At 54.5% G+C, this 25,388-nt stretch overlaps 1 protein-coding gene across 5 annotated transcripts; it reads right to left on the bottom strand.

Moving 5' to 3' along the window:
* Positions 1-365: 365 nt before the first annotated feature.
* Sorbs3 (sorbin and SH3 domain containing 3) lies at positions 366-24,288 on the bottom strand. Of its 5 annotated transcripts, none has more exons than XM_071610567.1 (21): positions 24,201-24,288; positions 19,658-19,805; positions 19,274-19,391; positions 17,828-18,021; positions 17,069-17,132; positions 14,317-14,355; positions 13,788-13,884; positions 12,067-12,157; positions 11,780-11,872; positions 11,630-11,683; positions 10,441-10,530; positions 9,931-9,977; positions 9,278-9,420; positions 9,047-9,099; positions 8,901-8,947; positions 8,608-8,722; positions 6,068-6,193; positions 4,112-4,423; positions 3,337-3,440; positions 2,960-3,066; positions 366-780 (listed from the first exon to the last, which is right to left on the bottom strand). In XM_071610567.1, the coding sequence occupies exons 2-21, from the start codon at positions 19,757-19,759 to the stop codon at positions 719-721; spliced, it is 2,058 nt and encodes a 685-aa protein (XP_071466668.1). In that variant the 5' UTR covers positions 19,760-19,805; positions 24,201-24,288; the 3' UTR covers positions 366-718. The 5 variants fall into 5 exon arrangements, with proteins under 5 accessions (XP_071466668.1, XP_027782857.2, XP_071466669.1 ...); XM_027927056.2 differs by having other exon boundaries at positions 366-1,170; positions 24,201-24,286; XM_071610568.1 differs by having other exon boundaries at positions 366-1,170; positions 19,274-19,346; positions 24,201-24,286.
* Positions 24,289-25,388: the final 1,100 nt, after the last annotated feature.

Genomic DNA, 25,388 nt, shown 5'->3' with positions numbered 1-25,388 from the left:
ACACACAAGGGCATCAGTGTGGAAATGGAGTGCACAGAAGGAAAACATTAGCAGAACAGTTAGAATGTCATCTAGTCCAGCAACCCCACAGTGGCCGTTCCAGAATCAAAACAGTCTACAAACAAGGCCACATTCAGTTCCCGGCTCTGGCGTCTTCCACAGACCTTGTCCTGGCCCCTGTGACGTTGGTTCTCAGCACTTCTTGTCAATCAGCTGCCCAGTCCTGGGGGCTGCCCATCCCCCACACCCTGAGGGCTGAGAACTCACGCACACCTACCTGCACAGCCCACTGCAGAAGGAATCCACACAATCCCAAGCAGGAGGCCTCTCCCATCCCAGAGGAAAAAGACTCAAGAGACAAGGGCCCTGGTATCCAGATTTATTTTACATCATCTTCCAGAGGGACTTTTAACATAGAGGAGAGCTGGGAGGCAAGAGCGCAGCAAAGTCTCCCTGTGGATTGTCTGGGAGAGGCCAGTGGTGCTGGACACCGTGGCCACAGGAGGATGTGCAGAACCCAGGCCCAGACCTTGACAGCCTCTGGGAAGCAGAGGCCTTGAGGCGAGACCTCTTGCTAGTGCTTGAAGGCTAAGAAGGGGCTGCATCTGTCCCCCACCTCGCTCCCAGGCCCAGCTGGAGGCAGAATGCAAAGGGGCAGCAGGCTAGCTGGTGAGAAAGGGGAGGAAGTCCTGCAGGCGCTGGAGGCCTTTGGTCTGCATCAGGTTAGGAGGCTGGTCCTTGTTAGAGGAACCCCACGGGGGTGAAGCCCGGAGCCGGTCCCTGTTAGAGGAAAGGCAATGGCGGGTGGGGGTGGGAGGCTAGGAGTCTGGTCTTAATAAGGCCTGGAAACAGTCTCCACTTCAAAGCAGACCTCTGTATTTGGGGAGCGGGGGTGGGGTTGAAGGGGCTTTCAGAGGAATGCCTGTGAGTTGTGGGTGGGAATCAGTCCATGGGGCTTTGAAGGGGCTCCAAGGGAAGGCTGCTGGGGTCTCTGCAGATGCTGGGAGAGCAGGTCTGGGGGAGGATGATGTGGGGACCCTACTCCCTCCTGTAAGTGCTACTGCTCCCCACCCCATCCTGGCTGGCTCCAAGTTGCCATGGAGACCACTCACACCGGGGCTACATAATTTCCAGGGAATGTCCCAAATTTCTGGGTCCTCCGGGAGACACCTGAAAGAGGAAAGACAGAAAGAGCATCCCCCAGGCTCCTTCACGTAACAGGAAATGTAGGGGTGAGGGACGGGTCCCCTGCTGGCAGGGCCCAGAACTGCAGGGAGAGTCCCAGGGAGGCGTGGAATTGGTTTGCCTTCCTCATTCCTGCCCCCTAGTGGCAGAAGCTTAGGTGGGCGAAACTACACTCCCTAAATTCCATAATCAAAGAATCAGAGCAATTAACAAACGTGCACAGCTTTGCACAGAGCACTGCATACTCCACCGTTCTTCCGGGAAGCCGGGAAGCAGCAGGATGAATCACAGAACTTATATTGGGAGGAAACGCTCTGGTTTAGTATGGCACCCGCGTTTCAGAGATGGGCAGGTAGGGCCCAAGAGAAGGTCCAGGGAATTAATTCCCCCAAATCACTTGGCTGCTTAGGAATAGAGTTGGGACTGTCATCTAGATCTCTGGTCTGCTGCAGTCTCAAGGAATCCTGTGTTCTGGGGTGAAAGTGGGATGCTAGAAACACAGGAGTACAGAAAGAAGTGAAAGGTACCCCAGAACTTGGGAGGACTCCCTTCCAGGCTGCCATCTGGACTTCCTGCCTCCTGTGCTCTTGCTCCACCCAGAGTGCCTTGTTTTCCCATCAGCCTCCCCAAGTCAGTCCCCTGCCCATCCAGGCCTCGCTTCCTCCAGGACACCTCCCTGGCCTGCACTGTCCAAACATGACCACAGCTGCAGGTGGCAATAAGCATGTGAAATGTGCAGGTGCCACTCAAGAACTTTTTTATTTTCTTTCATTTCAACTAATTTAAACCCAAGCGGCTACACGTGGCTAGTGGCTGCCACACAGACAGAGCAGGTGCAAGCCATTCCTCTGGAGCACTGTGGCTTACACCACAAGAGCGCTGCTTTTTCTTCTTAACTATAGAAACGTGTAAAATCTTGTTAGTAGTGTTTAAAAAAATAACTCAAAAGCATAAGTGTACAGAGTAAAATGAGAATGTGCTCAAGCCATCTCTCAGCAGAAAAGGACTCCTAACAAGTTAGTGCTTAATAATCCTGGGTGTCAGAAGCTTGGTCAGCACTGAGGAATTGGGATTCAGATCAGAAAGTGCAGCCTGCCTGGTCAAGGGACTACACCCATGGCCCCCCCTCCCAGGTAGTCCCCTAACCCTCTGGCTCCAGAGCCCACTTATTGCAGGGGGTGGGGGGGTGATTCTGGCTATTCACTCTATTTGGCCCATACTTTGAAGCTGAGGCCTGGACAGAACCTGTCCACTATTGGGAAGCAGGCCAAGGTGAAGCCTGGGGGGCCGGTCACTTTGAACCAGGCCAGAGCCAACTGAGGTTTCTTATATTATCCTCTGCCCGAACTGCCCTGGGACAGTTACTCCCTCCTCTCCTGAGGCTGGAGGAGCAGGCTGGGGCAGGGGAGGTGGGGAATATGCCCCTGTGTGAGACCTGGTCCCCACCACCAGCCCTCCCCAGGAGTCTGCGTGCCGGGAGAAGGAGCAGGGGCCGGGGCAGACGCCTGCCCTGAGCAGACAGTGGCCTGTCGGCGGTCCTGCACTGGGACCAGTTTCCTTTGAGCCTCATCCCTCCTCAGGCACCAGGAAGGCAGCTCAAAGAACACTGGCTTTGGGAAAGCTCCGGAGTCAGGTCAGATGCTGAGTGGAGGCGCTCAGGCCAAGCATCTTTGCTGAACCAGCGTGGACAGGCAGCAACAGCCCACAAATGCCCCTGGGGACCCTGAGACACCTTTTGTGGCCAGCCCCCAGCCCATTCCCCAGACCCACATACCCACAAACCAGCCATCATCACACTGCTGCATGACATCCACTCGGTCCCCCTCACGTAGCTCCAGCTCATCCTCGTTCTGGGGCCTGTACTGGTACATGGCCCGGTACCTGCAGGAGACATCACTATGGCAGCCAAGACTTCACCCCTTTGTCCCACACCAGGTGGGCGGTTCTACCAGGAGTTTCCACTTCCTGAGTTTCCCAAGGCCCCTGGAGCTCTCCTGCCTTGCCCCCAAATCACCTATAAGCTCTACAAGGACAAGCCCCACCTAGGTCAAGTTTCCCAGGGGTGGGGAAGGGTGAGGCATGGGTCAGTGTGCTTGGCACTGCCTGTTGGTGATCCCCACCCCTGGCCAAGAACCCTCAGATGGTACTCACGGCGTCCAGTGTATCTGCATGGTGTTGGGGGAGGAGGCTCCCATGTCCAGGGGACGGCTGGACCCTCGAGAGTGGGACAGGGATGGCCCAGAGGTGCTGAGATTCTGGGGATCCACAGGAGGAAAGAAGGGTCCCAGAGAGGAAGAATGAGGGAAGAGAAATGGGTGGCCCGCCTCCCTGTTGAGCATCGTCCACACTGCCTCAGGTTATCCCCCAAGTCCCCTGGTCCAGGTGGGGTCAGTGACTGGATTTTCAGGTGCCAGCATGGACAAAGCTGGGACCTAGGAAGGGTCCCTGCACATTATATGTGCTCAGCACCTGGCGAGTGGATGAACATGGGAGCCAGCACAGCCAGGAGCATGCCAGCTCAGGAGTGGAGCTGTCTTGCCCTGCAGCTAAGAGAAACCTCAGCCCACATCTCCCCGACCACCCACCACACTGGGATCATTACCCCATGTCATAGGGGAAAAACCCAAACCCTGCCCAGGTCACACAGCAGGCAAATGACAGAGCCCTGATTCCCTGCACCTCCTTCCCAGAGATGAACACTGGCATCAGGACAGAGTGGTCTGGTGTGACACAGTGGGTGGCTTTGGGGGACCTACCTAGAACTGGCTGGTTGCCCTCGTTTCCCTGGGCTGGAGCTCACTGGCCAGCATTAACTTAAGGGGCCTGGGGTTCCCAACGTGGGGGTGGGGCTGCAATGCTAGGTTTGGCCCAGCTGCCTCACTCCCAGTGTCAGATGGGGGACAGGGTGGGGGACAGGCCACCTCACCTGGGTCTGGGGTCTGGACTCCTGGATGGGAAAGGAGAAGCCGGTGCGGCGGGGGGAGGTCCGGCCCCCCCAGTCGGTGGGGTCAGCTGGGTTGCACGGTACTGAGGGAGAGGTGGGGTGCCGGGCCAGATGGGCAGTGGTGGTCAGGCGGGGAGATGCAGGGAGCTGGGAGCTGTCTTCACAGACCCGGATCCGGGGCTCACGGGACACCTGCACGTAGCTAGCAGGGAAGATGCCCTGGCGCCCGGTGCCTGAGATGCGCCCCTCATACCAGTTCTCATTCACCTTGCGGATCAGGCAGATGCGCTCCCCCTGGGGGGCAGGGAGGAGTCAGTGTCCTCAGGGTCCACCTGACATGCACCCGAGGATGCTTACCTGAGCCGTATCATTCAAGACTAACACCTGGCACACAGCACAGACCAGACTCGGAGGGGGTCAGCAGGTCATCCGAGATCCCACAGAGAGAAGAACGGGAGCCAAACCCACACCCCCCGGGGGAGCAAGCAGAAGTCCCAGCTCTTCCTCCATCAGGCAGCCCTGGGCTCCAGTCAGGGCCTGCCTCCTTGGGAAGCACATCTGGCTGAAGTGTCCCCCCTCCACACACTGAGCTCAGAGCACTGTCCCCTCCTAGAGCTCCAATCATAGGGGAGCCTGTGACCGATTACACAGATGCACACCTGGCTCTGCCAAGCTGTGTGGCCTTGGGCAAGCCGATTTGCCTCTCTGAGCCTCAACTCCTTGTGTGTTCAGTGGGGTAAACATGCTGCTGCTGTGAGATGCAAGAACACTTACAAGAAGCACTGGACAGGTATTAGCCACCACTGCCACGGCTCAGTCCTGTCCCTGCCTCACCCTCTGGGTAATCCTGTCATGAGTGCATCAGAAAACAACCCCCTCAGAGCAGGTGGTTTCCTCCAGCCCCCAGGCGGACAGGGTTAGAGCCCCACCACCTTGGTGGGCTGCCCCCAGGGAGGATGGGCCCCAGCCCTCAGCTTACCTACCCTCTGTCCCCTCCCCTCCTCATGCAGCCCTCCTTTCCTCTCTGTGCCTGGGGCTGGCTGGCTGGGTGGCACTGACTACAGGCACTGATGGCCTCTGCCCCCCAAAAATACCAATCAAAGGGAGACCAGGCCTTGCTTTCCAGGGCAGCATTTTTCAGACTTTTTTTTTTAACCACAGTCCACATTTTAAAAATGTCTTTTTAGGGGCTACAGTTATGGCTTAGTGGTAGAGCACTCGCTGAGCACGTGTTTGAGGCCCTGGATTCGATCCTCGGCTCCACATAAAGATAAATAAGGGTACTGTGTCCACCTACAACTAAAACATATATATTTTTAAAATGTCTTTTTATTCACACCCACAGCTGCCTATAGTTGGGGAACATACCCTTTCTTTCTCCACACAATGCAGTCTAATATTTCTATCTATTCCTTTAAAAATGCAGATTATAGCCAGGCCTGGCGACACAACCTATAATCTCAGCTACTCTAGAGGCTGAGGCAGGGGGATGGCAAGTTCCAGGCTGCCTCAGCAACCTGGGGAGACCCCGTCTCAAAAGAGAAAATACCAAGGGCCAGAAATATGATTCAGTGGTTGAACGTTCCCCAGTACAGAAAGAAAGAAAGAAAGAAGAAAGTGCAGATTCTGATCCTCATCATCTATCAACATGCAGTTGAAAAACACACTTCTAGAAGTTTATAACAATCTTTTAAAAATGGATTAAATTAAGGGGAACAAAATTCTAAGAGTTTTGGAAAAACGTGAAATATGGGGTGCAGATGGGTGTGCCTGACTAAATAAAACCTTTTAGGGTTTGGGCTGGAGATCTGGTTCAGTGGTACAGGGCTTGCTTAGCATGCATGAGGCCCTGGGTTCAATCTCCATCATTGGGGAAAAAAGAGTTTATCTGTCTTCATCTGTCCCCACCCCACCCCACTTCTTCCCTCTTGGTCCCACCTTGCGGAAGGATAGCTCCACCTCCAGGTCCCCCTTGAAGTTGTACTGGGCCACAGCTTCTCCGTACTCCACCACCTGGTAGGTGGGGGGTTTGATGGGCTTGGGGATCTCATCTGCAGGCAGCACCTGTGGAAAGAAAGGTAATGAGAAAGATCTGGCCCGGCATCTACTGGGTGTACCCCTGGGGCTGATGGGAGGGCGAGGCACCAAAGAGAAGGTGGTAACACGCAAGAGCTGCCCAGGACAGAGAGAAGACATTGGCTGTGGACACTGACCCCAGACAGAAGCCCCAGGGGTGGCCAGGGTGAGCACAGCCAAGCGGGTGAGGAGGTTAGTCCAAGAAGGCTTCCTGGAAGAATTTCCAACAGAGGTCTGTGGAGGAGGTGTTAGTGGAGGGGGTATGACAAGTGCCAGGTGGAAGATGGGCCAGTTGGAAAGAGAGGCTGGACCACAGAAGGAAATGGAGTATCTGGAGTTGTAGGGAACAGATGGCAACCTCTTTGAAAACTGAGGATTTAACTTTAACACTTGGTTCAAGTGTCTTGGTTCCCCCTCCCCTTCTATCCCATCAGGTGCTCCCCATGCTGCCTTTGCTTCACCCTACTCATAAAAGTCAAGAAGCCATCTGGGCATGGTGGTGCACACCTATGATCCTAATGACCTGGGAGGCTGAGGCAGGAGGATCACAAGTTTGAGGCCAGCCTCAGCAACTTATGGAGACCCTGTCTCAAAATAAAATAAGAAGAGCTAGAATTGTAGGTCAGTAGTAAGAGTGCCCCTGGGTTCAATCCCCAATACTGGAAAAAAAAATCAAGAAGCTAATCAACAATTTCACACTAAGACATAAATAATTGGTGGGATGGAATATTGTATACACTTGTGAAATTTCAGGATCAGAGAAGTTAACCTGTAGGTAGGGGATGTCTTATGATGGCTATCAAATCAAGAACCTGAATGAAACAACAATCCAACCCATGAGTCAAAGAGGAAGTCACAAAGGAAATGATAAAATAGTTCAAGTTGAAAAAAAAAATTTAAATGGTCAGATGCAGCTAAAGCAGTATTTAAAGGAAAAGTTATAACATCAAATATTCATATCAGGAAAAGTTTCAAATCAATAACATAAACTAAGAAATTACAAAGATTAGAGCAAATTAAACCTTGTTATTATATATTATTAAAATAAGTAAAAAGACAGAAATAAACCGGTGTGGTGACACAGGCGGGTAACCCCAGTGGTTCGGGAGGCTGAGGCAGGAGAATCACAAATTCAAAATCAGTGTCAGCAACTTAGAGAAGCACTTATCAACTCAGTGAGACCATGTCTCTAATAAAATTTTTAAAAGGGCTAGGGATGTGGCTCAGTGGTTAAGCACCCCTGAGTTTAATTCCCAGTAGCAAAAAGAAACAGGAAAAAATAATAAAAAAGCATAAATCAATAAAATTAGAAACAAAACCAATAGAGAAAAATTAATGAAATAATTTCTTTGAAAAGATCAAGAAAATAAATAAAAGGCTGGAGCTGAAGCTCAGGGGTGGAATGCTTGCCTCACACATGAGGCACTGGGTTCAATCCACAGCACCACATAAAAATAAAAAAATAAAGTAAGGGTACTGTGTCCATCTACAACTAAAAATATTTTTAAAAGAAAATAAAAATAAATAAATCTCTAACCAGAAGAAAACATAAATTGTCAATATTGGTCATTAGAGGGAGGTCATCACTACAGATTTTACTGACATTAAAAGGATACTAAAGGCTTGGTGCGGTGGCACACACCTGTAATCCCAGCAGCTTGGGACGCTGAGGCAGGAGGATTGTGAGTTCAAAGCCAAGTTCAGCAATTTATCAAAGCCCTAAGCAACTTAGCGAGACCCTGTCTCAAAAAGCCAAAAGGGAAAGCTAAAAGGGTTGGGGATGTGGCTCAGTGGTTAAGCACCCTGTGTTCAATCCATAGACCAAAAAAAAAAGATACTAAGGGAATGATATGAACAACTTTATGCCAATAACTTGACATTTCTCAAAAGACACAAATACCAAAGATAACCTATAGGCCTCTACTGTCCCTGGAATGGAAAGATCCACATTCAGATTCTAATCTTCTACTTTGTAATTTGTCACTGAGCCCTATCAGTAAAATGGGGATTATCTGTCATTCCCCAGGCACTGAGGAACAAAGGAGGTAATATATCTGAAAGAGGTGATGCATTTATATATAGCTCATAAATGGCCACACACTTCCAACTCTTGCTGGTTGCAATTAGGAGACGGATTCTGAATGGTGGAAGTCCAAGACACTGATAGGGCTGTGGCTTCTGGTTGAGTAGCCGGACTACTTGGTCTCCCCTGGGCTGGCTCCACCCTCATTTAGCAAACCTTTCCTGGGTACACACAGAGCATCTGGCCAGGTTGGGGGTGGGGGGCATTTGTGCCCCTCACAGTTTTACATATTAGGAAACCAGGTATCTGCACTCCAAGTTTTTCCCAGCCCCGGGCCCTCCCAGCCTGGCACCTACTTGCACCTGTTCCTCCCACTCACCTCCACATAATTAGCAGGGAAGATACCCAGTCGGCCATGGTGTTCCCCCTCCAGCCAGTTCTTGTCCACCTCCTTATGGATATAGACAATGTCACCCTTCTGCAGAGTCAGCTCCCTGCAGGCCAGAGTAGAAATGTCACAGCAAGCTGAGCCTCCTTTTCCTCAGACCCTGCCCTGAGTACTCTAGGTCCCCTCCACCCTCTGGAGATGCATATACTGAAGCCCTGTCTCCCACCCAATAGTGCAGAGACTACCCAAAGTGGAAGGGAAAAGGTTGAGAAAAAGCCACTTACTTGGGGGACTGTGCCTGGAAGTCAAACTTGAGCCGAGCAGCCTTTCTCTGGGCAGGGGAAGAGAACAGAGTGGGCTACCTCAGTCAGGCAGGAAACCTGCTCCATGCACCTCCTCCTGCACCCTGACCCTGATGCACCCTCCTTACCTTCTTCTCTTCCTTTCTGGCTGGGCTGCAGCCTCGTTGGGAGGCACTAGGGTCTGTGGAGAAGCACCACCTCAACTTGGGGAGGTCATATCTGGGAGGCGTCTGGGTTGGGATGGGTTATGCTCCCTCCACCCAGGACAGATACAGAGAAGCAAGGGGCTCTGTGATCTCCCTGCCGACCTGCATATCTGGTAGGTGCACATCTAGGTGATGGGGCTGCGGGGTCCTTACCTCGGGCCGAGGAAGGGTAGACAAAATCTCTCCGACCTAGAAAGGGGCTTCCTCCTCCATCCGCCATTCTGTGGGGGCTCAGGGGTTGGGTGGGACCCAGGTAAGGTGCATGCGGGGCGCTGAAGTTCCAGGCTGAGGCCGGGCTACACGGACACACAGAGTGAGCACCGGTTTGGGACTCCCCTCCAGACTTCCCTGATCTCCCAAATCTTCCCGCCACCCCCACCCGGGCCACCTCCTCCCAAGGCGTCTCCCAGGTCCTGGGTTCTCAACAGGATGTCCTACTTCCCTTGCAGCCACGGCCGGGAAAGGGTGAGGCCTTGGGCAGGGAGAGGCCGGAGACGGCCGGTGGCGACAGTGTGCGTGGGAAGTGGGGGTCCCACCGCCGCCACCCAAGTCCCTGGGTCGGGCAAGTGGCCCTCGGGACGCTGGAGGACGGCCCCCTGCAGAGAGCGGCGGCTCCGGTCCCTCCCGGCCACTTTCCCACTCTCCAGGCCCCTCCTCCGCGCACTCCCCCGGGTCCGCGCGTCCCCCGCACTGGGCCGGGCCAGCGCCCCCGCGCCGCCGCCCAGCCCGCGCCACGTCCGTTCCTGTCCCCGGCCCCGGCCCCGGCCCGGACGGACCCCTCCTCCAGCCCGCGTCTCCGCACTCACCCGACCGGCGGCCGCTGCTCCGGGGCCCGTCGGGGCGCCTGCGCGCTCTGTGCGGGGAGACGGGCGCGATCAGGGCCTGGGGTCCCGGGGCCCAGGCAGCCGAGGCCGCCGCCTCCGGAAAAGTTCGTGGCTCGGGAGGGAAGGAGGGCGGGGAGGGGCGGCGGGACGCGGGGTCCTAGAGTCGGCCGCGCGCGGGAGCCAAGGAGCAGGAGGCGGCGAGCGGCGGAAGAGGGAGGCCGGGCCGGGAAACTAGGGCCGGTACGGGTCGGGGTCCCTGGGGCTGCGCTAGGACGGGGCGGAGTGGGGCGGGGACCCGGGTCCCAGACGACGGGCTGACGTGGAGTGGGCCTGGAAGGGTTCCTAGGGGTCACTTGGAAAGTCAACGCCCTGAATAAGCAACAAGCTGAAGTTGCCCAAGGTGGCCGCAGCCAGAGTGCCTGCCCGTCCTCCACCCAGTCCCCGCCCCAGTGGCCAATGGCTTCCCCCAGGAGGACCCCAGGAGGCCAGTACCTGGGGGGACGCAGGCAGCCGGGTCTCAATCGCCCGCAGGTCCTTGTCCAGCTCAGCGCTCAGCTTGGCTAGCTCTCTCTCCAGCAGGACCTGGGGGTGGGGAAGGCTTAGGCAGTGGGGGGAGGGGTGGGAGGAGGGCAGCACAGTGTGCGTGAATGTGTGTAGTGGGGCTGCTCAGAGGTCAGATGGGAGCAGCAGGCCAGGTCACACCGTGCTTGGGTCAAGGGCATGCCTCAGAGCCAGTGTCTGCTGTGGCTTGGGAGGGGTGTGGCTCCGGGTATACGGGAGGGCATTCCTGCCCCCTCTGCGCCTGCACTCCAGGGTGCTAAGATGGTAGTACTTCCTGATGGTACCTCCCAACCTTTTTTATTTATTTATTATTATTTTTTTGCCATGTCAAGTCTCTGGTCAAGAGCCTGTGAGGTCCGTGCCATCGTTTTCTATGGCTTTCCATGGCCTGGCTTCACTGTACCGATCCAGCCTCCCCACTCTAGTAGACCAATTACAGTGCCCACTCTAGTAGACCAATTACACATGCACTCACACACATATGCATATTCCCCTCCTCCATACTTTCCACTTCAAGTCTCTGCTTACATGCATAAGCAGCTCTCGGCCTGGCCAAGCTCTCTGATCTCCCTTTGCCCCTACTGAGGACCTAACCCAGCTAGATAAGTACTTTATCACTGAGCCCCATCCCCGGACCACCCTTTGATCTTTTTAGAGCTGAGTTTTAGTGCTTGGCATGGTGTAATCCCAGTGTCTTGGGAGGCTGAGGCAGGAGGATCACAAGTTTGAGGACAGCCTCTGCAATTTAGGCCCTAAACAACTTAATGAGAAACTGTCTCAAAAAATTAAAAGGGCTGGAGATGTAGCTCAGTGATAAAACACTGTTTCAATCCCCAGACAAAAAATAAAACAAAACAAACAACAACAACAACAACAACAAAAAAAACCCTCAGTTCTGTGTCCAAGAATACTTCCTGGTAACTCCAGTCCATACTGGACACTCCCTCCTCTGCTCTTGCTTTGGTCAACACATGTTTATTGAGTATCTACTGTACACCAGGCACTGTCCTGGGTGCTGTATGAGAGCAGAGTGTCTGGGCCTTTGGTCCATGACTTTTGCCCATGGTCATTGGGGCCCATATGACCCAGAATCTCTCTCCAGCCCCGATGCGACACTTACCTCGATGCGCTGGGAGGGTTTGTCAACAGGGTCATCCACCAGCGGTTTCTTGGGCTGAAGGGTGGGAAGGGGAGTCAGGGGGTGAATGCACTTTCCGAATGCTCAAGCCGGGTGGTGCATCCACACCCAGAGGACCTGGTCCATACTCACCTTCTGCCCAGTCTCTAGTTCCTGCAGAAACTGGTTCCAAGAATCTTCTGTCCAGACATTTTCTGCTTTCTCTCGGCGTCTTTCTCTCGGCACCTGCACAGATGTGGGTAGCCATTACCTTGAGTAGAGGGGCACTGGGGCTCTACCCAGGCTCAAAAGCAGGCTCTCAGGCCCTGCCCTATCCTGTACCTATCCGCCCTCCTAAAGATTCAAGCTGTGAATTTCAGCAGAGAGGCCTAGCCAGATCATGCCGCTGGGGTGGAAGGGGAGCATACTGGATGAGCTACCTGATTTGGGGGCTGGAGCTCTGAGGGCAGTTCTCCAGGATTATAGGTGAAGGTGCTTCTGGGTAACTCTTCAGAGTGGTCCCAGCTTCTCCTGAAGAAAGGGAAGAACATCAGTCTCCTTTTAAGGAAACTGAGGCACAAGTGAGATCACAGCCCTGAGAGAAGGTATAGCATCACTTCTTTCTATTCTGGCCCCATCCCGCCAAGGGGCCTAAGCTGTCTCTGCCTGCCCCTCTTCTTTACTGCAGAAGCAGTGTTAAATAGTGCCAAGTGCGCAAACTCCAAGTGCAAATCCCAGCTCCATCACCTTTTGGTAAGTTGTATGGAGCCTCAGGTGCAGCACCTGTGAAGTGGGAGTGATTGGGTAAGGGAATTCATACCAGGTGCTCAGGAGAAGGCCAGACATAAACCTCTGCTGCAGGGCAGCTGGGGCTTTCCCGTGGGCCTTAGGTATCCTGCATTTGCCCTGGTATATGTCTATGCAGTTTCCATGAATCTGGTCTTTCCTGCTGCCACAGCTGAGTGGACTTACACACAAACCCAAGAGAACAGTCTGCATCCTATTCCAGGAAAAACCTCCAGGAGGTCTGGGCGAGTTATTTCTGTTCCATGGAGGTACTGGTTAGATTCAGTGACCTCGTTTGTCTGACCACCCCAGCTACTGAGGCACCCTGCTGTCTTCCCTCCAAGGGTCCTTTCCTGGCTAGCTTTAATGTCCCAGCCTCTGTTTTTAGTTTGAAAGTTTGTACCAAGGAAAACCACTGTATCAAGCTTATCAAATGATGGAATGTCTGCCTGGAGGGTCAGGATTTGTTGGCTATAATTATGATTCTATTCTGATTTTAGGAATAACAAAAATGATCATGAGAATGGAATGTGTCGTGGCTAATCAAAGGAAACTCTAGTCATAATTGAGCTTGTATATTGCTAATGTTTGTGTAGACATGCTGTGTGCCAGTCGTGATGAGGATGCCAATGTGATCTCATTCCGTCCTCACTGAATGGTCCCCGCTTACAAGACAGGGACACCCAGGCTCAGAGTGGGTAAGTGGCCAAGGTCATATGGCTAGTAGCAGAGCACTGGCTTCAACCCCAACTCTGGGTCCAATCTGGAGCTCTTCAGTCTCTATTGATGGTGCCCAAGAGCCACAGGCTGGTCATGGCCATGCTAGTGAGCAGGATCCCTCCATGTAAAGGCACAAGAAGCTCTTGGATTTAACTCTGAGAGCAAAGCTCCAGGTTCCCATGGGCCTGAGCAGTCTGCATAGAGGAAGGCATTTCCTCCCTCCGCTGTCTGCAGTGTGTCTCACAGCTGCATGTGGATGGGAACCTGGGTTCATCCACAATGATTGCTTTTTCTCAGGCTTCAAAGTGGAAGGCCCCAGGACCAAGCTGCCCTCAACAGCTCTATCTGTGGGTGCCTGGGAAATCCCACCAGGCACACATGACCCATGGATTTTTGCAGGGGATGAGTCCTCCTGGCCACCATGAACACAGGGCAGGTGTTCCTGACCAGAAATGGATGCCGGGCCCATTCCTGGCCACCTTTCCCCTTTTATCTTGGATGGATGGAAAAATGTGACAGGATGGCAACAGGACAGAGCCCAGCTGAGGAGCTGACCCCATCCTGCGTGCTCTGAGGCTGTGCTGGACGCGGCCACGAGGGGGCACTGGTCCCCACAGGGAAGCTAAGGCCCACACAACCTCTGCCCCCAGCTCACCTGACAGAAGCTGCTGCAGGGCCCCCTGGCCTGGAGGATGTTCTTTGCGGTGGCCCTGGCTGCTTGGGGTTTGCAGAGGAGTTCCACGAGGAAATCACTGAAGGTGGAAGAAGAAAGGCAGGGGCTGGGGTTGGGTGACCCTGTGAAGCTCCAGCATCCACTTCCTCCCTAGCTTCTGGGTGGCTGGCTCACAGCGGGCAGAGATGGTTCTTGAGGCCACTTAATGTGGACTTTTCCCCAAGAGTTTTACAGCTCCAGGGTAGGTGGTATCCCCATTGTACAGATGAGGAAAGGGAGGCGGCCCACTCAGCCAGGGTGTGGCAGAGTGAGGATTCCCAGGATGAGGAAGGAAGCTAAGACTCCCAATTACCACTGCACCTCCCAGGGGCTTTGGAGTTTCCCAGAATGAAGTACAAAAACCTCTCAGGTTGAACGAAGCCACCTGGGGAGCCCTGGAGTCAAGCTTGGGGCTGCTTTCCCAGCCTCAGGCAGCCGGCCAGGGTGGATGAGCGAGCCCTCACTCCCTCACCTTTGGGTGGGTCCTGGAAGGTCCAGTCAGGCTGCAGGTCTGGGGAGCAAAAAGGACCAGGTCACAGATAGGGCAGAAAGTGGGGATGGGACGCCCTGGCCACTCCCAGCCTCCCTCCAGCCTAGGGCTGAGCGCTGAGTCAGGGCCTGCGGAATGTCCCAGGGAGGGGAGGAATTAGGAGAGCAGCTCTTGGGAGGGCTTGAAATGCCTCTGGCAGGCTTATGGCCTGGGCGAGCTGAGCAGGCAGCCGCCTGGCCCAAACAGTCCTGTCCAGCTTCTCCCTCCGGGTTCCCACACACGCCCTCTCCTGACCTCTGCAGACCTACCCTGGCCATGTCAGGTTGGAGTTCCCCTTCGCTTTCTGCACTCTCTTCTAAATGCTTTGCTTTCCCCTTGCCCAGACTCACTCTTCTGGGGCGGGGAAGGCCCTGGAAGAGCTACTGACCAGCCTGCCCGCCTCTCCCTCAGCAAACCAAAGTTCCCCTCTCAGGAGCCCACCTTCTGCTGGCTGCTGACTGTTCTGCTTCTCTTCACAGCAAACCTTAACTAGCTGAGGATCACGACCTCCCCGGCTGCCCCCTCTCTAAATAGGCCTTCAGCCCACCACTCCTGCCCCCACCACTCCTGTCCAGGACCCCACCGATGGGGCTGAGGCTGGGGCTCAATGGTGAAGTGTCCCTGGGTGGTTCAATCCCTGGTACCAAAGAAGAAAGAGTATATGGGAGGAAGGGTAAGTCATAGGCAAACACTATGTCATTTTAGCAGTGATTCAAATCACACCTAAGTAGTGGGTTCAGGCTGGTACTATGCCACTTCATTCAAGGGACTTGAGCATGAGGGGATTTTAGTATCTTCAGGGGGTCCTGGAACCAATCCTTATGGGATACTGAGGAATAATCATTTTTTTTTAATTTTTATTTTTTAGTTGTAGATGGACACAATACCTTTATTTTATTTATTTAGATGTGGTGCTGAGGATCGAACCCAGTGTCTCATGCATGCAAGGCAGGTGCTCTACCACTGAGCTACACCCCCATCCCCTGAGGAATAACCATTTACCCTCTATTCTGGGACTCAGAACCTTGGCTGCACATTAGAATTACCTGGGGAACTTGAAATCAAAATCTCATTTTTCAGTGAGTCCCAGATATTTCTACCTGCATTTTACCTTTCCCCTAAACTACAGTCTTTACTCAACTGCCTATTTGACATCACTCAGATGTGACATATACCAATTCTGAATACTGCCAGGCACAGTGGCGCACGCCTGTAATCCCAGCTACTTGGGAGGCTGAGGCAGGAAGATCACAAGTTTAAGACCAGCCTGGGCAACTTATCAAGACCTTGTCTCAAAAAAAAAAAAAAAAAAAAAAGGCCCTGCTCAGTAAAGGGCCTGGGAATGCAGCTCAGAGTAGAGTATCTCTGGGTTCATTCCCTAGTATGGTAAAATTGAATGCCTCTTAAACCTGCTCCTCCTCAAGTCCTCTCTGTTCCTATAAACGGCATCTCTATCTTTCAGCCTGCTCAGTTTTAAATCATTCTCATGCCTCTCTTTCAGGCTGTGTTCAATCCACCAACAAATTCCAATGACTGATTGGGCCGGTGGCACAGGCCTGTAATCCCAGTGGCTCAAGAGGCTGAGGCAGGAGGATTGTGAGTTCAAAGTCAGCCTCAGGAACTTAGTGGGGGGGATGTTGTTCTGTGATTAAGTGCCCCTGGGTTCAATCCCTGGTATAAAAAAAAAAAATAGTCCAATAACTGTCCCTGGGTGTATTCAGAATCCCCAAAGGATTCTAGCAGGTTCACTGCTCCTGCCCTGGTCTAGGTCTCGTTAAAGCAGGGCTTGCATGGCAGCCATTTCCTTCCCAGCCTTACCAACCAGGGAACTGATCCCCTGCTCCCAGCAACTCTTCTGCACCCAGCAGCCTCAGAGAGCCTCTTCAGCCATCACAGTCAGAACATATCACTCTTCTGCTCAGAACCTCTCTCCGGCTCCTGATCTCTTGCACAGTAAAAGCCAAAGTTCTCATAACAAGCCCAAAGTACCTATGACTTCTTGGCTCCATCTTCCACCAAAGGCCCCCCACTATGGTCCAAGAGCTCCTTGCTGGTCCCCAACATGCCACGCATGCTTTTCCTTCCAGGTCTTTGGAGTTCCCTCTGCTGGGTGACCTCCTTTATTCCCAGGGCTCTCTGCACCAGGGTCAATTCACAGGGGCCTTCCCTGACCATCCTGGGTGAAGTCACAGCCTTTTTGTACCGGTCACTTCCCTGGCCTTTATTTTTCTCCCTAGCCAGTTCTGCCATATGCCATCTAGAAGGTTCCTGTTTATTGTGTGTCTCCCTTTTAACTTCAGCACCTAGATTAGTGCTCAACACAGTTAAGTGCTCCACAGTCAGGGACTGATTGGATGAGTTGGCCTCATGGCCACTAATGTTGGAATGTCAGCCCTACAGAAAAGTCAAAAGAAGGATTTCAGGGAAGGACTGCCTTCGTGTACCCTCAGAGGACACTGAGGACAGCAGCTGATCACTGGCTGCTGGAGGGTTCTCTGGAGGCCACTGCTATCCCCCAGTCCAGGGAGGGGACATGGAGATTCACTTCTTTGGTCTGTCTTAAGGACCACTGACTTTAAAGCCTTGGGGTTAGATAGGTGGAGTAAATCCCCTGAGGAGGAAAGTCTCTTTTTCTCTCCCTCCCTCCCCAGGCTTTGGATACCAAAATATACTCTGGCAGGAGAGGGTGTCTAACCTGGTATTTTCCGGTGAATCTGCTGGAACATTTTCCGATACCAGTCTCTGGGGCTGTCAACGCTCTGGGATCAGAAGATGTAAAGTCAGGCCTCTGAGCTCAGCCACCCCCCCTATAGCAAGTCACAAAAGGTTTTCCTTGGTGAGCCCTTTCTCTGGTCCCTGGTGACGGCCCTGTGGGTGGACTAGGGAATCTTCTGTGGTGTCTTTCCAGAGCAATAACTTCAGTAGCATGTCACATATGCAGGCCTCCATCAGTATATACAACCATGATCCCTACACTGTGGATTTGGGGTGATTTACACGTTACCTCTTTGCTTTTCTACATTTCTAATGCTTCTAGAAAAAACATGTGTTTCTATGTAATGAAAAATAAAATTGATAATGGAGAGGGGGGAGATGATATTTCCCAAACAGCCCTGGGAGGCAGGAAGGGTATGTTAACACCAGCTTCCTGGTGAGGAAGCATGTTGCCTCAAGATATGGAGGCAGATGGAAGAGGGAGACTGTGGCAGTGCTGAAGGGGTCCTCAGGTCCTTCAATGCTTGCTGTGCTATGAGGCCTTCCCACTTGTACAACTCAGACTCACAAGGGTGCCCGTAACTTTATGGGGTTCATGATCCCCTGAAACTCATCATGGTTAGATTCCAGCTTAGTCTGGAATGGTCTGGGTACAGCCTTTATTGCCCATCTCTGATTTATCCAAACAATAGAGCTCTTTGTAAGTCCCATCTGTTTGTGACCCCCAGCCCTGACTCACAGATCGGGGGGCAATGGGCATGCCGCTCTCATCCACAGGCCCGATTCCCTCGTACTTGACCCAGCGCTTGTCCCGCCGCTTGTTGTCCTTGGTCCATGTGGCTGACCAGTTCTGGGCATCCTGTGGTGGAGAGGCCTTCGAGTTCTCAGAGGACCAGGGGCCAGGGCCTGGCCAGGTCTGATACCATGCAGGGTCTGTGGGGTATGTGCAGGAGAGCATTAGCTAAAGGCTGGGGCCTCTACCTGACCTTGTTTGTCGCTTAGATCCCCACAACATTGATCCCTATGGGTTCAAAGTTTCAACAGCTCCTTGTTTGTTTGAATGGATGACGCAGGCTCTTGATCCCTGGCAGCACCACAGGCTTCTGTTTGTTTACTTCTTAAAGTGAATTAAAATGGATTTTGTTTTGAGAAATATGTGTCCGCACTCAACCCCTCCTGCTTTCCTGGGGCTGTCTTAAGAGTCTACAGAATGGGAATCATTACTCAAGAGAATGCTGGGGATGGCTTAGCGGGGGTGTGGCAGAAAAGAGGCTGGGCTTGGAGGGAACAGACCTGAATTCAGACCCCAGCTCTGCCACCTACTGGCTGTGTGAATTCAGGCACATCAATCAGGCCCTTAGCACCTCAGTTTCCACTCCCGTAAAAGGAGGGTACTGGTGGGAAGGATTCAGTGACATCTACTTTGTGAGGCTGTGCACACACAGCCAAGGACAGCGAAGACAGAAACTTGTTTCCTAGTCATGGTACTGTGTTAATTTCCCTAGAATTTTTAGCCCCTAAGTAGGCAGTGTAGCAGCTAAGGGCTTCAGGGCCAGACAGGCAGCTCTGACAGCTCTGCCTTGGTTCCTGAACCTAGCTTTGCCAGAATATGGAGGGATTAAATAAGATGAGGCTTATAAAATGTGTTTGCCTGGCTATGTGCTGCTGTAAGTGTTCAGTGATTACTTGTTGAACGATGGAAGTGCTTTACAATGTCTCCCTCAAGAGAGTGCTCAACAAAGATGCCACCTCCCTCAGGGCAGGCCTACATCCAGAGGTTCCCAGGATCTTGGGGACCCTGGGACCTAGGTGACAGGCTCTCAAACAGCCTCTCCAACCTCCTGCTGGGCTCTGTGAGTAGAGACCTGAACAGCCCAGTCTAGCCATTCCCTGGCCTGCTGACTGTACCCTTGAACCTGGGGCTGTGGATCCTGCACATTCCCTTCCCCAGGCACGAGGCAGGAGTGGGAGGGAAGGGGTACCTCAGCCTGCTCCCCCACCACAGCAGAGGGAGGGCCCTGATCTGAGCCTGCAGGCCCCTGGGTACCTCATGATCTTGAGACATCCATCCTCCTCTGCTGCCCCTGTCTCTTGACACAGTGGTGCCAAATGGCAGGGTCCAGGGGCTCGGACCCCCCACCTCCCACACAGGGTTCCTGGAGCAGCTTTTTCTGAGCAGACCCACCTGAGAGCTCGGAAGCTTCTCTCCTCTGTGGGATGTAGCCATTGCACACAGTCCTGGGCGCAGGGTCATGGAACTGGAAATTAAGGGTGTTGGAGCCACCATTCCGGATCACAGGCACCTGTAGGAGGGGCCAGGAGCTGCAGCTCAGGGCCCAGAAGGTTCCACAGGAGAAAGGGCGGGATGGCTACTTGGGCACAGCCTGCACCCCACAAAGAGGGTCCAAGGACCAGCCTTGCCTTTCTGTGGGCAGCTATGCAGCCTCCCTAGAGCTCTCTTCAGACCCTCCCTCTCCCCCTCCCCCTTCAATTCTCTGCTCCCCTGCCTGACCTGCAGTCCCTAATAACTGGACCCACAATGCACCTGCTTCCTTGCCGTCCCACTCACCCGTGTTCCCCGGGAGGATGACCCTACATGGGCCCGGAGGTGGCCAGGGATGAAGTCATCTAGGCTGAGCTCAGCAGGGAGGTTGCAGGGTGGGCCTTGCATGCTCAGGTCAAGGCTGGATGTTTCCGACTGCTCCTCTGCAAGTCCTCTGCAGAGAAGGGAGAAGGAGGGGAAAGGGACTGTCTATAGGCCCCTGGCCGGACCCTGGTGTGGGGGAGGAGGGCCAGGCTATGGGAGGAGGTTGGGGCTAGCTGGGTGGGAGCTCAAGGACCCAGGAAACAGGCCACTCCAGGCACCCGCCTGCAGGCTGCCTGTGCCGGCTCCCAGAAGCACAATGGGCCCTTGTTAGCTCTGGGCAGGAGCTCCGGGTGGGAGTGGGGGAGGGGGAGGCCCAGGCAAGGAGGGGGGGAGGGAAGGCTGGCCAGGAGTGGGGCTGTGGGCCTGCTGGCTAGGCCCTCCGGGGCTCTCCTTGCCAGCCCAGTCTGCTCCCCAGAGGGAAGGCACAGGGGATCTGGGGCAGCTGGTGGAGAGGGAGGCACACATGACTTTGTTTCAGTTCCTCTGCCTCCTCCAGGCTCTGTGCAGCATCTGCTTGCCCACAAGCACAAGGAGTCACTTGGGCCTAGGCCAGGGGAGAGGCCCTGACCAACAGCAAGGCCAGCCGCCCACTGCCCACTGGGAAGTAGCCAGCAATGCCCTGATCCCTACCAGGGCCCAGGGGAGCATTTCCAGGAAGCGGAACCACTCCTGAGCTCAGGAGAATGGCTCCCTCCGGCCTCCTTCACAGGAGCCCTGGAGACCAGGGCTCAGGTGCCAGTGCTGGTGGGGTGGAGAGGGAAGCAGCAGGTGAGGGCAAAGGTGTGCATGGCCCTGAGTGCTCCTCTGTGCACACACATGCTCCCCTTTCTCCTGCACCTCCAGGCTGTGTTTTGCATGGAGGGTCCTCCCTGAAAGAACTGTGCCCAACTAGCCATGAAAAGCTGAGGTCAGGGGAGGGGGGGGGGGTGCTGCAGGCACCCAGGAAATGGAGGTATGCAAGAGGGGCTGGGATATAGCTCAGTGGCAGAGCACTTGCCTAGCAGGTGTCAAGCCCTGGGTTCTATCCCCAGCACTGCAAAAACAAAAGGAGGGAGCCCAGAGACAGGTTCAAGAGAACACAGGGAGATCCTCGGTCGAGCTGTCTGAGGGGGCTTTTGTACTCAAAGAGCTACAGTGTGGAGTCGGCCCTCTCACCTTTGCTGCTGGATAGGCCAGGAGGGAGCCAACCTCCACCGCCTTATGGACTAGACTGAATCAGGCTTGTACGCACCTGTGGGGTCTGGGGGGCTTTCACCAGGGCGGCAGATGCCTGGAGGTGCCCTGCCCTGTGTGTACACAGTGAAATATACATGCAGTGCTATGATATGGCTCTTGGGGGATCACGGGGGTCAAGTGAGCCACATGGGGTTTGTGGTTAGAGGGGTGTCAACTGAATAGCAGTTGGTGGAGTGTGCAGCGGGCAGTCATATGTGCAGCGTAAGAGTTGTGGGGACCCTGGGGGGGATGAAGCTACAATAGGGGGCTGTGATTCCTCATCTGTATCCAGTTTCTGCTCAGGTCTGGGGTGGAGGGGGTGACAAGACTGGGTGGCAGACTATTTCCAGTCTGCATTTATGGGGATTCCTTCTGACATCAGAGTGGCCAATTGGGGACATAGATCTTCATGCCAAGCCCTGACTGGGGGAGTGGAGGGCTGAGGCTGGGGGAGAGGCAGCTCACCAGCTGGATCCAATTAGGATTCTTACCCAAAGCAAAACATGCAGACACACCCCAGTTCCTGCTGCCCAGCCTCCCTTCATAAGGAACCTGTGAGGCAGGCAGAGTAAAAGGTCAGAGGCCTGGGGCAGGCTAGTTCCTAGCAGCCACCCCTCCCTGCCCTGCTGACTGCCAGGAGCCAAGTTGCCAGATCAGCATCAGCAGTCCTGACCATCAGCTGACTGAGCCCTCCTCCTCTAGGGTCCCTTCCCACCCTTCCAGCTCAGAGAAGTACCCTCTTGTAGGAGGAGCAGAGCAGGAGGTTCTCCCAACAATATCCGTTCTCAGGGTCTGCTGCCCATTGGTGCCCCAATGTGCTCCATCCCCAAATCTGCTCCATGTGATACACCCTAGCAATATGCAGGGGTAGGTGGTCCTAGTTTTTCTCTTGGCATCCCAGCCAGGAGCCATTAGGAGGTGGAGGCATGCTGGGGGAACTGGTCCCCTCCTAGCTAAGGACAGAGGGTGTCATAAACTCTAAGAGTCCTCCCAGAATTCAGACAGCCCCCCTCACCCACGCAGCCAGCACGAAAAGGCTGGAAGTCCGGGCAGACTCCTTCTCTGAGTCCCTGACCTGGGGGACTTGGCCCTACGCTTTCCCAGGTACTTTCCAGCTACAAGTCCACGTGGGCAGGGACAAGTTTTCAAGACTTTTGCCTTTTCTGGATAGAGGTGGAGGAACTGCTCACAACTCTTCCCACTTGAGTTTGGGACAGGGACCCTGGGGGAGGGGCTTTGTGCCTTCGGTTAGGCTGGAATCACTCCCAGCTGGGGCCTCGCCTCCTCCCCGCCCCTCTCCTTCCCTGGGACCTACCTTCCCCGGCGAGCAGGTGGCAGGGCCTCAGGGCGCCTGGGTGGGTTGGAGCATCCCTGCCCAGCTCCTTCCTGGCGCGGCCGCGGCGGGCCCTTGGGGAGCGAGGGCAGGGAGAAGCGCGGGCCTTCACGGCCCTCGTGACCGGGTCAGGACGCCGGGCCAGGCTGGGCGCCCGAGAAGGAAGAAGGAGGCCGAGGGGGCGCGCAGGGAGGCAGGACCGTGCGAGTGGCGCGGCTGGGGAGTTCGGGGCTCGGATCTGCACCGGGGGCCGGCCGGGGTGGGGCGGAGCAGGGGGTCGGCTCCCCTCCCTCGCTCCAGCGGGGCGTGCGAGTGCCCTCCGTCGGGGCGCGCCGCGGGAATGCTGGCGGCCCTTGCAGAAGGGGCCGGGCCGGCAAGGAGGCGGCGCCGGGAGGGGCCACCAAGGGTCCCCGGGGAGCCCGCACGGTTTCCCAGCTGCCTCCCCTGGCCCCCACACCACGGGGCTGGCGTCGGGAAGGGGGCGGGCGGGCCAGCGAGGGCCACTCAGAGTTTCCAGCGACATTTCCAGGGTGTGGGAAGCGAGCTGCTGCGCGGCGGAGCCAGGACAGAGGGCAGGAGTGATTAGCGAGAACACGCTGAGTCCCAGGGACCGGGTGGAGCTTTCAGCTGATACGCCTCCACCGCCCGGGAGAGGAGGGAGACGGGCCCGCAAGGCTGACAGGCGGGGACCGAGATAAAGGCGCCCCACAGGCAGGGTGGCCCAGGAGCCAAGGCCCCGCCGCCTCTCCGGCTCTTGGGGAGGAGGTTTGTGCACGCATAAGCGCGCGCCCGGCGTGGGCAAAGAAAACTTGCACGCGTGCACTCGCAAATGTGCGGATGCTCACACGTGCAAACACTGGGAGGAAATCGGCTTCAGGCAACGGCCCAGGGCATGCCGCGCCCCCAAAGAGGATGAGGGTGGGGTCCCTTGGGCGGGGATGAGGTTAGGAGGGTCTTGATGTTCCCATACACCGTATTTGTTTTGATCTTCCTTCTTTCCGCTGTTCCCGCTACTCTGACATGAGTCCCCAGAGCCCCGCCTTGTTCACTCTGGCCCTGGCTTCTTCCCTCCTTCCCGCCACGCTTGTATGTGGGTACAGGGCCTGTTACAAAAACATGAGGGTGCTTCATGACTGTTTACTGACAGTAGAAGTAAAGTCTAGAGTGCATCTAGCCTTTGGCTAACCTCTGGGATCCCCAAATCTCAACCAATCAACCATCAAATAGCTACTGATCTACTTCAGATACTGTTGGGAGTGATCAATAATAATTAGGGAAATATGATAGTATCTATTGGATACCTACTGAGTATCTAATTAGCACCCAAGGCCACCATGCACTTCAGACGGTTTTTCAAGTACAGCATTCAGCCCAAAATTTGAAAGGGAATGGAGCAAAGAGGAAGCAATTTCAACCCCTACCTCCCTAACTGCTGTTAGCTCTCTTTTCCCAGTTGGGGTAAAGAGCTATACTGGCAGCATTGGAACAAGATAATATGGGGATGCTAAGGCTGAGGGGGAGGTCTACAAAGAGGCAGCCAGGGGCTTCCAGTGTCTGCCTGCTGCTGTGTGGTTACAGATCAGCAGCACTGGCAGAAAAGGGACCATCAGGCACAGGTCGCAGAAGCAGATCCTAGGCTTCCAAGAAAGATTTAAAAATGATTATGGGGCTCCAGGTCTGCCATTTGTGAGGTAATTTTACAGAGGCAACTATTGTATGAGCAGGGGCTGAGCAAGATAACCTTTGAGGTCCCTTTCAATAATATCTGCCTCTCCTGATGAAGATGGGGTGGGTAGCAGTGCCCTTAGAAGGTGGCTGCCCTAGGACACTCCTTGAAGGCAGGATACACACCCACCCCTTGGCACCAGCCTTTTTCCTCCCTCGGGGATAAATTACCCTTGTCTCGAGATTTCCCACCTGTCAGGGTCCTTGGGTATAAGAAGGGCCACATCACTTTCATTATCTTCCTTGTTCTCCAAACATGGCGAAGCTGAAGATCTTCCAATTCCAGAAATCCTGGCCATATCCCTCACCAGCAGCGAGCTTCTCTATTCTCTAGGGTTCTGACCTGGACTCCAAGATAAATATTTAATGTAGAGGGTGCTGCTGAGCCGCCAAAGGTCCCAACTTCCGGCTTCTCACAGAGGGAGGTGGCAGCCATGGGCAAGGAGCTGGGGACTGGCCACCGGGTCCATCTCTATGGGAATGGGGAGTTAGGTAAACAGCTTTGGAGGAGTACGGGGAAGGCTGCTAGAGACCTTTCCTCAGCTCTGCCTGTCTACTTAGGCCTGGGCCTGGCTGGCCTCAACACCTGACCCTGCAGTTTTGAACCCAAAACTGTTCCCTGGGGCTCAGCTGGCCCCACAGAAGACAGGATGGAGCAGAGCGTGGTGGTGCAAGCCTGTAATCCCAGCGACTTGGGAGACTGAAGCAGGAGGATCACAAGTTCAAAACCAACCTCAGCAATTTAGGGAGGCCCTGAGCAACTTAGCCAGACCCCCCCCCCCAAAAAAAAAAAAAAAACAGCTGGGGATGTGGCTCAGTGCTTAAGTGCCCCTGGGTTCAATCCCTGGTACCAAAGTGGTGGTGGGGGGAGATGGAGATTGTTGGGACCACTGGGCAAGAAAAACAAAGGAAACTTGAACATTTCCTCCTTTTCTGCCCATATTTAGGGAAAATTCCTCTTTGAAAAGTAGATTAAGTAGGAAAGTAGCAAGGTTCTGAGATTCAGCCAAGTATCTCAGGTGTCGGATTTCCTACCTCCCACCCCTGACTTCAGTTCCTTGTGGCGGGCGGGTCTGCCTCTGTGGCTGGAACAGCTTCCGGGCCAGGCTGAGCTGGTGAAGGTGTCCCAGATAACAGGCCCTGATCAGTCCCAGGGCAGATTCCTTTCATCTCCTAGGCACGGCCCCTGCTCATTTTCTTGTCTGAGGGGGACCGCCCTCCCCGTGAGCCTGCCACTTACCAACTCTGCTGCTGCCTTTGGTCAGGGGCTGCCTCAGCCTCCTCAGCCACCTGAGCCCTAGTAAACATAGTCACAGTTATATAACTGCTCTGTTTTCTCAGATATCTGATTCCAGTCACCAGGATCTCCACCTGTGCCCA

Source organism: Marmota flaviventris, chromosome 3 (genome assembly GCF_047511675.1).
Source record: "Marmota flaviventris isolate mMarFla1 chromosome 3, mMarFla1.hap1, whole genome shotgun sequence".
Lineage (NCBI taxonomy): Eukaryota > Metazoa > Chordata > Mammalia > Rodentia > Sciuridae > Marmota > Marmota flaviventris.
The sequence above is the reverse complement of the archived record's forward strand: the minus strand, read 5'-3'. Positions and strand labels throughout refer to the sequence as shown.

Coding starts and splice junctions, on each gene's coding strand:
- Sorbs3 (XM_071610567.1), bottom strand. CDS start 19,759: ATGCAAGGCCCACCCTGCAACCTCCCTGCTGAGCTCAGCCTAGATGAC. Junction 12,158..13,787: donor CCTGCAGCAGCTTCTGTCAG/GTGAGCTGGGGG, acceptor CCCTTTCTTCAG/GAGAAGCTGGGACCACTCTG. Junction 6,194..8,607: donor TCCCTGCTAATTATGTGGAG/GTGAGTGGGAGG, acceptor TTCTTTCCACAG/GTGCTGCCTGCAGATGAGAT.